Source organism: Culex quinquefasciatus, chromosome 2 (genome assembly GCF_015732765.1).
Source record: "Culex quinquefasciatus strain JHB chromosome 2, VPISU_Cqui_1.0_pri_paternal, whole genome shotgun sequence".
Lineage (NCBI taxonomy): Eukaryota > Metazoa > Arthropoda > Insecta > Diptera > Culicidae > Culex > Culex quinquefasciatus.
Window position 1 is genome coordinate 202,870,494 of NC_051862.1, and position 13,927 is coordinate 202,884,420.

Consider the following 13,927-nt stretch of genomic DNA (forward strand, 5'->3'; position numbering starts at 1 on the left):
TTTTTCTTGGGGTTCTTAGACCAAAATAATTAGACCCGTATTTTTTTGTTTGGCCATTAGGGTGACCTACGCCGTGTTAGGGTGGTCCGAAAAATGACAATTTTCGTCAATTTTCGCAAAAATCACATTTTTTAAAAAATCACAACTCTCCGCCATTTTAATTAATGTTAGCTGCTTATACTTGAATAAAAGGTGATCAGTTGGCCTTTCAAAGAAAATAGTTAGAAGTTTCAAAAATCTAGCATAACATATCAAAAGGCCGAATGAAAACATAAAATTCTGTTTTGAAGGTATTTTGGCTCGAGAAAATACAAAAAAAAAAACACAAAATACCGTATTTTTTATGAAAATACTAAAATTTTCAAAATTCGCAATATGAGTTTCAAACGAATTTAAATTTTGTATGATTTTTCAATTGTTTGGATTTTTTTTTAACGAAAATACTATAATTTTTACAAATAACTATATTTTTTCGAAAATACTCAAATTTTTGAAATGTATTTTCAGCGGATTCCTATGAAAATTTTATACAACAAATAAAAAAATGGTAAAGTTATGTTTTCAATATTCCATGATACGATTTTTTGAAAATAAAAACTGTGTTTTTACGCGCCACGCGCAAAAAGGGAAGAATGACGAAAACGTGAAAAAAATAACTTTTTTTACTAGAACTGTGATATCTTTAAAATTAAGCGATGACCCAGACATAATAAGGTAAAAACATTTTTGTAATTGAAAAACGCAACTTTTGAATCGATTCAAGATGTGTTATGTTAGGAATATATTCTGGGCACTACATATTGATGTCTTGGTGAAAATTAACATTATTACGGTTTTTAACTTCAAATCAGTTTTCACTGATGGAATATTTTGGGAAAAAAATTTTCAGATTCAGAATGGTTCTTCCAACAACCTCCAGAAGGAATTTCTGAGGTGCATGCAAGTTGCATAATAATCCGCTTCTTATCCACCCTGAATTTGTGAACTTTCGAAAAATATACGGTATCTAGTGAACATTTTTGAGTACATAATTATACTTTAAAACTTACTACATTATCAAAAAATATTATCTTCGTGAAAGCATTGAAAACGTGATTGAACATTTTTACATGCTTTGGTTGAATTAATTGATTTTAGAAAGATTTAAAAAAATAGTTATCGACCATTCAAAAAAAAAAATCAAATTATTCGCTCTACAGCATTGCCTTGGCGTTCTCGATTGCGAGATTCCTACTCGAAACTAGGTGTTCGAAGGCTTGATTGTTGAGGCAATTGCAAACCTGTTTTTACACCTTAGCTTCCATCCACCCCGGGATTCGAACTGACGACCTTTGGATTGTTAGTCCAACTGCCTACCAGCGACTCCACCGATGCAGGACTCAGGGAGACGACTCCTACACCTGGACTGAGCTAACGACCTAACCTTTTTTTTTAGGTTAGTCCGGGACCAACATTTACTTCCCTTCCGACGGAAGGCGTGATCAGACAAATCTCGTCTCGAAAAATGCCACCGGGACCGTCTGGGATCGAACCCAGGCCGACTGGGTGAGAGGCAATCACGCTTACCCCTACACCACGGTCCCGGCAGTTAGTTATCGACCATTATCGACGATAAAATTATCGCCGATAGAATTATCGAAATAACAATAACGATAGCATTAACCATTATCGTTATCGTCAGACGATAATATTATCGACGATATTTTTTTCGATAAGCAATTGATTAAAAACCTTGCAAATTTCATAGTTTTTCATCAACCCTCAACAAAACAAATTCCACAAAAAAAGCAAACCGTTTCCAGGACCACTCCCTGGCAACGTCAGCGTGGTTTCCAAAGCCACTATCAACCAAACAACCGCCGCGTCACAAAAGGCAAACAAAAGTCCTTCGTGCCCACCCGGGTGGCCACAGTCGAGTTCCAGCCGAGTTTCCGTGACCATGTCGAACCGCGCGGTAGCAACCTTCGAGAAGCCCCTGCAACATCTGAGCCTCCCGGATTGGCACTCCCGGCTGACCACGTTGAAGAATGTGGCCTACACCAAGCGGTCGGACGCGTTCGAGCTGCGCCACGACGCGCGGAATCTGCGGAACGAAACCCGGATCCAGTCGTACTGGGACACGTACCATAACAATGATAAACTGTCGGATCGGGTGGCGGAGTTGGACCGCTGGCGGGAGACGATGCGAATTCTGCTGAAGCGGGTCAACACCGAGATTGGTGATTTGAAGGAGGAGAAGGCCTGCACGGAGCGGGACCTGGACGCGTTGATAACGCCGTTGACGGTCGTTACGGATAGTATCAGCATGAGGGATTGCCGGCTGGGATCGGAGTTGACGTACGACGAAGGGGACACGGAGTTGAAGAACGAGCTGTGCATCGTGGAGAACAACCAACGACTGCTGAGGGATCAGAACCAGGGAGCTTGGGAGCAGCTGAACCGGCTGCAGGAGGTGAAGTTCAAGCTGGAGCTGGACCTGACGGACAAGGACGAGGCACAGGACATCGACCAGCATCAGCTGGATGTCGACAAGCACTGCGCAAATGTCACGTTCAAGACGGAACCGACTCGAGTTCCAAAGAAGTGAGTAAAATCTGTGTTGAGGTAATATGGAAATCTGAAGTTTCTTTCCCTTTCTAGTTCGTGCACCTACGCCAACTGGCTGGAGTACTGCGAAGAGCTTGTACAACTGAGCGAGAAAACCATGGCGGATTCGGCGGCCGTCCGAGAGTCTCTGTTCGCGACTCGCGAGAAGGCCCGGAACATCCTGAAGGCTCAACAGGACCGCACCTCACACACGCTGAGGAAGAGAATCTTCGAGACTCAACGTGCTCGCAATGAGCTGGAGTACCAGCAGGGAAAGGTAATCGAAAATCTCTCATCAATCTACATGTAAGTCACTCCAACTCCCACTTTCAGATGAAGGAAGAGATGCAAAAGTGCGCCGCCGAGATCGAAACCCTCGAGCAAGCCAGCAACGACAAAATGGAAGCCCTCAAGGTGGTCGAAACCCGCCTCGAGAACCGTGCCCAGCGTTCCGGAATGGAGCTCTGCATCGACGAATCGTACCACGGGCTGTGCGACGAGGTGCAGAAGCTGCGCGACACCATCAAGGTGCTGCGCGAGAAGATCAACGCGGCCAAAACGATGTACAACAATTTGCACGAGCTTGCGAAAAAGGTCGACCAGGACCTGGAGAACAAGGAGCACTCGCTGATGACGGACATCCGCTCGCTGGATCTGCGTGCTCGGCTCAACACCGGCGAGTTTGGGGGGAAATCGACGCAAACCGATCGGAACATCCACCTGTCCCGGTTGGAGGACGAAATTCCCAAATCGTAAATTCAGTCAACCTGATGAAAGGGTCGTTGCCATCGCGTGCACCCAAATTTGACGTTCGACCTGTTTTTTTGCACCCACACTTTGCTGATTGTGCATGTCCAAATATGTGCCAATTATTGGCGCATGCAACATGCAATGCACTGCACGCTTGAAGCTTTTAAACGCCACTTGCACTCATTTGGTCGAGCGATTCCCATACTATGTAGCAGCTTTTAATCGAAACTTTAGTTAAGGACTTGGAGTTGTTGGAAGTGGGTGACACGGCATCATATCTCATTATCAATGCTTGGTGTTGATTTTTGCTTAAACGACATAAATTTACAAAATTAAATAAATTTGTCATAAGTGTGATGTTTTCAATAAATTGTTGCATCAAAATCAACTCGTGTTTAAATTCTTAAAATCATGAAAATAAAAAAAGGAAAAAATTAGAATGAGTGGGACTAGACTGCGTTTGGAATAAAAAAGGATTTGTCCTTAAAAGTTTAGTCATCATACAAGGCTGACGATCGGGACACTTACTGGTTAAAGGTTTGGTGAGAGCTTTTCATTATTATTTGCTTAATGATTATATTTTTGGAGCAACACCCGAAAAGGGCGGATAAGCATTTTGACAGCTGGAACTATTTCGCAAATTCCAAGCCAAGAAGAAACTTTTTCACAAAACTCGAAATGTCAATCAGTAGCTCGCCTTCCCACGTACCTTTTAACACTGCGGGTTCTGTTAAATAATTACTTGATGGTAGGAATTTGCGAAATTGTTCTGGCTGTCAAAATGCTAATGCGCCCTCTTCAAATGTTGCTCCAGATTTCACAACATTATTATATTTATTAAAAATTTTAATAATTCTCCGTCCCCTTTCCAATTCCACTTTCCTCTAAAACTATAATTATTTGCCGAATTTACACTTACACAACACATATAACTTATTAAGAGCGTTTGGTACGGTATTTGTAAATGTGGCCCGTTCACAGAATCTGTCTCTGTGGTTAATGCAACACAAAAGACCTGACCGATTTGATTAAGGGACCATCCATAAACCACGTGGACACTTTTTTGGGAATCTGTTACCCCCCCCCCCCCTTTGTAAGAATGGATCGTGGACAATCACCATACCCCCCCCCCTCCCCCAATGTGTCCACGTGGTTTATGGATGGTCCCTAAACAAACTTTCAGCAAAAAATTGGTACACAGAATAAATCCCATTTTTTATAGGATTTTTTATTACTTGAAGTAGAATTCCTAACATATCTAAACCATTTAAAAAAAACTCAAGTATGTTTTAGAGAACTAAAATATGCATCTTTTGCGCTACAGTGTAGGAGGGTGCAAAATCTGGTACCGGAGCCATGATTTTTTGAAAAAATGTGATTTTTGAAAAAAAAAACCTTAAAAATTGAACAACAAAATTATCATTTTTGGATACAAAAACAAATTTGGAATCGAAAATTACCCAACCCATTTTGGATAGAACTCACCATTTTCTTATTAGGAAGATTTTTGGGCAAACTTTTTAGAAAAAAAAACATTTAAAAATAACTTTATGAAGTATAAGCACCCTAGCAAAAATATCATCAAAATGCTGATTTTTTTTAACATTTAAGTTTTTTTTACTTCTATTTTCACTTATTTTTACAATTTAATTCCCCCTGTGTTAAAAACTCACTGTATTTCGAAAAATTTTGGTTCGGTTCTCATTTTTACAAAGTGTTATATTTTGTATTTTTTTTTTTTTGCATTTTTCAATTAAAATAATCTCGATTTTTTTAGAATCCAGAGAAATCTTTTGAAGGCAGACAATTTGTGGACATTTTCAAATGTTTGGCTCGATATAAAACTTTAAGATTATTTTTAATAAGAAGAGAATGAAATAATCACAAAAGTTACATTATGTTAAAAAAAACGTTACTTAATCCACCCTTAGGTTGTTGACGCCTTCCTCACATTTAAAGGGTGCTATCCAAAATGCGAAAAGTGCGTAAATAACACTTAATACTTATAACCAGTAGATTCTGCACCAAATCCTACGCATTTGGTGCGAAGAACAGCTTCCGACCGACTGGTTAGACGGGCTCGTCACCCCAATCTACAAGAAAGGGCAAAGACTCGATTGTGCCAACTATCGAGGCATCACAATCCTCAACGCAGCGTACAAAGTACTCTCCCGCATCCTGTGGAGCAAGCTGAGACCGATGACCGAGACCTTTGTCGGCGAATACCAGTGCGGTTTTCGAGCGGGTCGGTCAACGACGGATCAGATGTTCACACTGCGACAAATCCTCGACAAGTTCCGGGAGTACAACCTGCAAACACACCATTTGTTCATCGACTTCAAGGCGGCGTACGATTCGGTCAAAAGAAACGAACTTTGGAAGATTATGGTAGAACACGGCTTTCCGGCGAAGCTTATAAGACTGATTCGTGCAACGCTCGACGGAGCAAAATCAAGCGTGCGAATAGCCAACGAGACATCTGAAGCTTTCGTTTCGTTGGATGGATTGAAGCAGGGCGATGCTCTCTCGAACTTACTGTTCATCATAGCGTTGGAGGGTGCTGCGCGAAGGGCAGGCGTGCAAAGAAACGGAACACTCATCACTAAATCGCACATGCTGCTTGGATACGCTGACGACATCGACATCATTGGTATCGACCGTCGTTCAGTGGAGGAGGCGTTCGTCCCTTTCAAGCGGGAAGCTGCGAAGATCGGACTGACCATCAACACTGCCAAGACCAAGTATCTGGTCGCTGGCAGAGCGCGTGGCAGTGCAGGTGATGGTGTTTCGGAGGTGGAAATAGATGGAGAAAGATATGAGGTGGTGGATGAATTTGTATATCTTGGTACACTCGTGACGTGCGACAACGATGTGAGCTGCGAAGTGAAACGGCGGATTAGTGCTGCAAACAGGGCCTTCTACGGTCTTCGTAGCCAGCTAAGGTCCCGCAGCCTAAGGACGCCTACGAAAATCACGCTGTACAGGACCTTGATACTCCCTGTAGCTCTTTACGGTCACGAGTCGTGGACGCTAAAGGAGGCTGACCAGAGAGCACTTGGGGTCTTCGAGCGGAGAATCCTGCGTTCTATCTTCGGCGGCAAGCAAGTAGGAGACCGGTGGCGCAGGCGCATGAACTTCGAGCTGTACCAAGACTACAAACATGCTGATATCGTAAAAGTCATCAAGCACGACAGGCTAAAGTGGGCTGGACACGTAGCCAGAATGTCGGACGAGCGGGCGGCTAAAACGATATTCAGCAGCGAACCTAGACGGGGTCGTCGGCTTCGTGGAAGGCCTCGTACGCGTTGGCTGTGTGCAGTCGACGAAGATGCAAGAGCGGCCAACATTGTGGGCGACTGGAGACGAGCGGCCCAAGATCGAGCATCCTGGAAATCTTCGATTAGTTCAGCGTTGGGTCGATAGACCTGTTGCTGATAAAGTAAAGTAAGTAGTACTTATAACCAGAGCTGAAAATGTCAGGGGTCCTGACGCGAAAATCGGTGACGCATACACGATTTTTTCAGATCCATTCACTGAACCGCAAAACCGTGACATAAACAAACCCGAATCAGTCGTGACTGCCCTAGCTCACTGAGCAGCTGCAATGCGAGGCAGTAGTCGACCAACGCTCATTCGACGTTGCACGCACACACATATAAAGAAACAAGTTTTTATACAAAAAGTTGGTATTTTGAATATAAGTTATGGTTGTTTTAAGTGTTTTGCACAGTATACAACCATTCAATTGTTTAAAAATAGTCAAAATAATGTTTAGAGAGGATTTTACGAGTCAGTCATACGACACGAATTGAGTGAGTGTAGCTCATTTTTTCACGTCTCTCATTCTCCAGCAGCTGACCGGCACGAGTCAGGCGGCAGTGGTTGAACGGACACAGTAGGCTTACAGTCAGATGCTAACAGTAAACTGACATTTTGGTTTGCTTCATGTGTACGCTGGGTTGGAAACATTTTGCAGGCCTGCTTATAACTTTTGATAGGGTTGTCAGATCTTTAATGTTTTGGAAGCGTTGGAAAGCTCTTTTGAATACCTATCCAACGATAGGTCGCATGAGAGATCCGGACAACGTTTTCATCAACATATCTGAGATCCGGCCTCCAAAAAGCGTATAAATAACACTTAAGTGCTTATAACTTTTGATAGATTTGTCAGATCTTCATTGTCTTGGACGCGTTGGAAAGATCTTTTAAATACCTTTCTAAAAATGTATAGCATGTTGGGTTTTCTTACAAAAACCACCCTTTTTACAATCTTCCGGACTTTTGTTAAAATGGTTTTTTTAGCATAACTTTTGAAGTACTTAACTAAACTGCATAATTTTTAATAGCGACTTATGGGACCCCAAGACGGATCGAATGACGCCAAAACGGACAAAATCGGTTCAGCCAATGTCGAGATAATCGAGTGACAAATTTTTTGATCAACATCCCACCACACACACAGACATTTGCTCAGAATTCGATTCTGAGTCGATAGGTATACATGAAGGTGGGCCTAGGACGTCAAATAAGGAAGTTTAATTTCCAAGTGTTTTTATAGCCTTTCCTCAGTAAGGTGAGGAAGGCAAAAAGTTTACAGAATTTAAACCTTAAGAGGCTGTAAAAAATGTAGGTAATTTTAGACAGCATTTTTAAAATATTTTCTTCTTCGTAATGTTTATGTTTCTAAATTGAGAAATCATTTTTTTTTAAATTCACCATAATATGCTTATACAGTCGACTCTCTGGTTGTCAATATCCAAGGGACCGTCGAGGAAGAGAATCATCAGTTTACAGAACGATGCAAAATGAAGACTCGATTGAAAATATTTTTTTCTTGATACCCAACTATGGGAGAATCATGGCAACGTCCATCAAACAAAAACAAACTAATGTCAAACACCCTTCAAAGCTTCGTTTCGCCAAGAAAAATGTCTATGCAAGCCATGAGAAAGTGAAATTATTGACAACCGGAAGAGATTTTTAAAGCAAACAGAATCCAAGGGACCGTCGAGGAAGAGATCCTTCAAGCAAGGGAAAATATCGAGGAATGAAGATAATTGAAGTATGCAGATTGAAGGGACTGAAGAATTCATCGATAGATGGAGCAATATTGATATCGAGAAGATCGACAGCCAGAGAGTCGACTGTATTACATCTGAGAAGGGGTAAATCTTTAATGTCAGAAAATGTAATTTTACCTCTGAAAATATGTTATTTTGCTTCTTTTCTGGTGTTATGTCACTTTTTAGTTTAAATTGATGTAAAATTACAGCATTGAAGAAGTAAGATTCAACCTTCCAATATTACATCTTCCAATTTTTTTTACTGTATAGTGTTAAATACATTTTAAAAAAAAATCATTCAAATATTGCTTTTATGTATTGTTATTTTAATTGTTATTTTTTATTTTTTTGCCTCCCCGGCCAAAGAAGCCATTTTGCATCATGAGTTTGTCCATATAATTTTCCTTACAAATTTGGAAGCTGTCCATGAAAAAATGAAACATGAAAATTCAAAAATCTGTATCTTTGGAAAGAAATTTTTGATCGATTTGGTGTCTTCGGCAAAGCTGTAGGTATGGATAAGGACTAAACTGAAAAAAATATACAAGGTAAACATTTGTTTGGTGATTTTTAATTTCACTTTTTGTCACTAAAACTTGATTTGCAAAAACGCACTTTTTAATTTTCTCCATTTTTTGATATATTTTAGGGGAAATACCAATTTTTAAGAAATTTCTAGAACGGGCAAAACATCTTTGACCGAGTTTCGTATTTTTTTATCAAAACAATTTATTTCAAAAAATCGAAATATTTCTCTCAAAAAAATTAAAGCTTCACTTGTGGATGTAAATTGAATTCGCAATCAAAAAGTACTTTAGCAAAATTTTGATAAGGCTATTGCAAATATTTTTCCAAGTTTATGTCATCCCCCCTCCCCCTTTCAAAATTGGTCCAAAAAATCAGGGGGCAAAAAATATATTGTTTCAAAAAACTTAAAAATTTTAATGAAAGTAAAATTCAAATAAACTTAAAACAATCTTATACACATTTTCCTGCATTGATAATCATATTTAGCATGTTTGTGCTGGATTTAAAATATTTTGACTTGGCAAAAAAAAAATCGTCAATACTTAGGTATTTTGGAAACTAATGATAGCAAAACAACTGCACAGAAAAAAAAATCATGGTAATATTACATCTGGGAAGGGATTTTTCCACTTTTCTGGTGTAATGTCACTTTTTCAGCTTAAATGGAGGTAAAATAACTTCATAAAAGAGGTAATATTCAACCTTCATAAATTACAGCTTCCAAATTTACATTATTTTTTACTGTGTGGACAAGTGTATTATGAATTTTTTAACACTTTTTTTCATTCAAATGTAAAAATCGTGGCTCGTTTATTTAATTTTTGTTTATTTTTATTTCCGACCACCCCTCCCCCCCCCCACCCATGAATTTAGTCAGAGTCGAAGGATATAAACTTCAAACAGTATTTGCAACGGCCTAAAGTGCATCGTTTTCTAGTGAAAGTCACTTTTAGGTTACATTTTTGATAATAAGAGCAGTTATTCATCACTTGAAACTATTGCCCAAACACTAAAAAAAAATATTTTGGCAAAGCTGAGAAAATTCTCTATACTTTGTTTTTTTGAACTTTGTTGATAAGACCCTGAGTTGATGAGATATTGCCATGCAATGGTTTAAAAACAAGATTATTGATTTTTTCTAAGTCTCACCCAAACAATCCACCATTTTCTAATGTCAATATCTCAGCAACTAATGGTGCAATGTTCAATGCTTAAATATGAAACATTCACCAAATTTCCCGATCTCTTCCAAAAAATATTTTCTAAAAAATTAAACAGATCTAACATTCAAACGGGCCAAACATTCAACATTATGCCTTTTTTACGTGTAACAGATACCAGATAACAAAAAATAAATAAAAAAGTGTTTCAAGTTTTAGTGACTTAAAGTGATATTATCATTTTTTTTTTCAGTGTAGTCCTAATCCATACCTACAACTTTGCCGAAGCCACCAAATCTATCAAAAAAATTCCTTCCGAGGATATGTAAATTTTCATAAATCATTTTTTCAAGGATAGCTGCCAAATTTGTATGGAAAATTATATGGACAAACTCATGATGCAAAATGGCTTCTTTGGGCATACGGAAGGCACCAAAAAATTTCAGGTGTATTAAAAAATACAAACAAAAATCGAATGACCAAAATCTCAGAAAATTGCTCAAATGTAATGCATTACCTTGTCCCCAACTGACCCACCATAAAACACCACTTGCTACTGCTCTCGATCCAGTTTAGCATCGATTGCAATGATTTATCGCCCGATTGGCTTTTGATTTTATGTAATTTTCAATTTATTACACAAATCTATGAATTATCACCTACCGGTGGCCGGCCCCGCTTGATTCTAACCCCACTCGATGAAGTTGTCTCACGTCGGTCGAATTTTCACCGCTCGCTCACTCGCGCGAGTTTTAATAATTTTATCCCCTTTCACACTTGGGGAGCTTTGTTGGGCTTGAGCCCGCGGGTTGTTGGTTTGCTTTGGCTATCAAACTCACGCACGCATGGGCAATGCTCACTTGCGCTCTGACTTGATTTTTAATTCATGCGCGTTCCGACACCTCGACTTAATGAATTAGTCATATTTATAAACACTTATCGTGTTAAGTGTAAAATTATGTACTATTTAAAGCGCCTGCGCAGCACAACTTGGTAGCCACAGTGCAAGTGCAATGAAAATGAAATAAAAAATATAAAAATCTTTGCAAACTTGTTCGCTGACTACTTCAGAGTTTGAACCGCCACCGCCGACGAGGTGGAGTAATTTATGTTGATTTGGATCGCGACGCAAATCTGGTCCAGCAGCAGCAGCAGCATCTATGTTGGATGTTGGAGGAAGGGGCCGTAAATATTGGATTTAGTGATAATGGTGATTATTCTGCAGGTTAGTGAGAGCGGGCTGGGAGTTCCAGACTTGGCCAGACTCGGTCGACTTGGTCGAGGATCGTAAATCTGATTCGCTTGTCTCAAAAGGCTTCCCTCCGTGCTGCTTTGGAGGCCTAACCGGACGACTTTATGAACCTGTTCTTGATTGGTTTATTGGGTGTTTATTCACCGGTTTTGTGATTATGAGTGACGGATTTGATTGGTGGGCTCTTGTGAATTACAGAAGTAATTGCAAAGTATTTTTAAGTACAAAAAGAGTTCTTTAAAAGATATTAAAAAATGATATTAATTCAATTTACTATGTATTTCTATTTCCCTCACGAAAAAGGTTATGACTCACTTCTTGAGCCAGGGTTCACCCCAAAAACCAATGCATAAACAAACAGCTGTTAAAGTGTTGTTGCGGATGCCATCAATCAAAACCGTAATCCCTTCCTGGTTTTCCAGCAAAACGCCGAATGTGTGTTCCACAAATTTCCGCGAAAAAACAAAGCCACTAGAAACCAATAAAAACCTATCGCGGGCGCCTGCTCACGAGCATTGTAGGTGTTCTCCGACGACTATTGATTGTAAACTCAAGTTGTTAACTACTCCAGACCCATTAAAAATTCATAGACCCATAAATCAGGCCCCGAACCGAACCAAACCCGGGGTCTCCCCCCGGAATCGACACGTCGTCGCGGTTGGTCCCTTAATATCTTGCTCTTTCTCTCGCGGTCTAGGTTTTTTTTTCAGATTGGTGGTGCCTTTAGGTTAAGTCAGAAGGTGCTGTCAGAAATCATAAGGAACCGATTTATGGGGTCCCGGTGGGAATAAACATGGCGACCGATGGGGGGACGACGCGATCGCCGCGCATATATCACCAACTCTTTATTAAGTTATTAAGGGAGATTGCTGCTTGAAAAACGGCTGCGACGATAAATTTTCCAAATGTCTCGTGCCAAACGGGTTGGGGCGCCAAATTTTGTTTCAAATCGAAAGTTGATTAGCAACTTGTTTTCCAATCAAATTTGCGCCACCGAGGCCATGTTGAGTCGCATTAAAGGTGTTGAGTTTTGCGAATGTCTTGAAGGTGGTGGCTCAGAACCACGCCAAGATCAGTGGAGTTTTTGGGGGGCACCTGCCTGATAGACTAGAGTTGACTTGAAATAATAGTAGTTTATGCAACAAGTTGCAAAACGAAATTTTTTTCTGCACAAGTCGAGCATTTATCCAACAAGGTTTACCGAGTTGTATAAATACGACAAGTGCTGAAAAAATCTAGTTTTGCAACGAGTTGCTAACAACATTTTTTTACAATTTCGAAAAAAACTTTTTGAATGTAATTTTTTGTCAAACTAACATGTAAATTAACCATTCTAAACAACAAATTTTTTTGAAGAAAGTTACTTTTCGATACCAGTGCTGAAAAGTTCAACTTTTCAACACCCATTTCAGGGCGGAAATGTTGAACTTTTCAGCACTGGTATTGAAAGGTAATGATTTTCCATTCTGTTATTTTTAGTAGAGAAAAGTAGGCCGTTTCGTCGTTTGAGAATGACAGAAGTATGTAGACGGAATGGCAGAAATAGTAGTTTATGCAACAAGTTGCAAAAAGAGGATTTTTTCAGCACGAGTCGCACATTTACTAACGAGGTTTACCGAGTTAGATAAATACGACGAGTGATGAAAAAACAAGTTTTGCAACGAGTTCCATACAACGTTTTTTACAATTCCGAAAAACACCCTTTGGACAGAATTATAGGACAAATGTCCAAAAAGTATAACTGTTGAAAAGTATAACTTTTCCTAACAAGTGCTGAAAAGTTCAACTTTTCAGCATCCATTTCAGTGCTGAAAAGTAGAACTTTTCAGCATTTGTTTTGAGAAGGGTTACTATTCGATTCTGTTATTTTTGGTACAGAAAAGTAGGCTGATTCGTCTTTCAAGAATGACAGGAAAAGTAAGTAGTTTCATGACGGAATTGCAAAAAAAATATTTTCGCACTCCCTGATATGAATCATGAAGATATATTTTCAATTATTTTTTTCGGATTTTATAAAAAAAAATCTTGTAATCCAAAATGCGTCTTTCAAAACGAATAAGCTAAACAATTTTATGAATTTAATTTTAAGAACCAGCCTCTGGAAACTTTAAACAAAAAGTATTAAAACTGGAATGTGCATTTTGTTCCTCTTGAAAAAAAAGCAATAAAATATTAAAAAATCAATAATCGGTAATTCTACGCCAACACACACAGCAGTTGCCCCGACCCCTCTTCGATTTGCGTGAAACTTTTTCCTAAGATGTAACTTTTGTCTCTGATCACGAATCCGAGGTCCGTTTTTTGATATCTCGTGACGGAGGAGCGGTACGACCTCTTCCATTTTTTAACATGCGAAAAAAGAGGTGTTTTTCAATAATTTGCAGCCTGAAACGGTGATGAGATAGACATTTGGTGTTAAAGGGATTTTTATGTAAAATTAGACGCCCGATTTGATGGTGTACTCAGAATTCCGAAAAACGTGTTTTTCATAGAAAAAACTCTAAAAAAGATTTAAAAATTCTCCCATTTTCCGTTACCCGACTGTAAAATTTTTTGGAACATGTCACTTTATGGGAAAATTAATGGAA

At 39.4% G+C, this 13,927-nt stretch overlaps 2 protein-coding genes across 2 annotated transcripts in view; both read left to right on the forward strand.

Moving 5' to 3' along the window:
* The first annotated feature begins 1,862 nt into the window (after positions 1-1,862).
* On the forward strand, positions 1,863-3,648 carry LOC6048506 (tektin-B1). The gene is made up of 3 exons (XM_001865381.2): positions 1,863-2,583; positions 2,641-2,863; positions 2,920-3,648. Exons 1-3 carry the CDS (start codon positions 1,940-1,942, stop codon positions 3,340-3,342), a joined length of 1,290 nt encoding a protein of 429 aa, XP_001865416.1. The 5' UTR covers positions 1,863-1,939; the 3' UTR covers positions 3,343-3,648.
* Positions 3,649-4,640: 992 nt separating this feature from the next.
* The window catches only part of LOC119766471, a 28,446-nt gene continuing 19,159 nt past the window's right edge, over positions 4,641-13,927 (forward strand). The window contains exons 1-2 of the mRNA XM_038251029.1: positions 4,641-4,661; positions 5,392-6,613. Coding sequence (XP_038106957.1) covers positions 4,641-4,661; positions 5,392-6,613 — 1,243 coding nt within the window. The remainder of the gene's footprint in view (positions 4,662-5,391; positions 6,614-13,927) is intronic.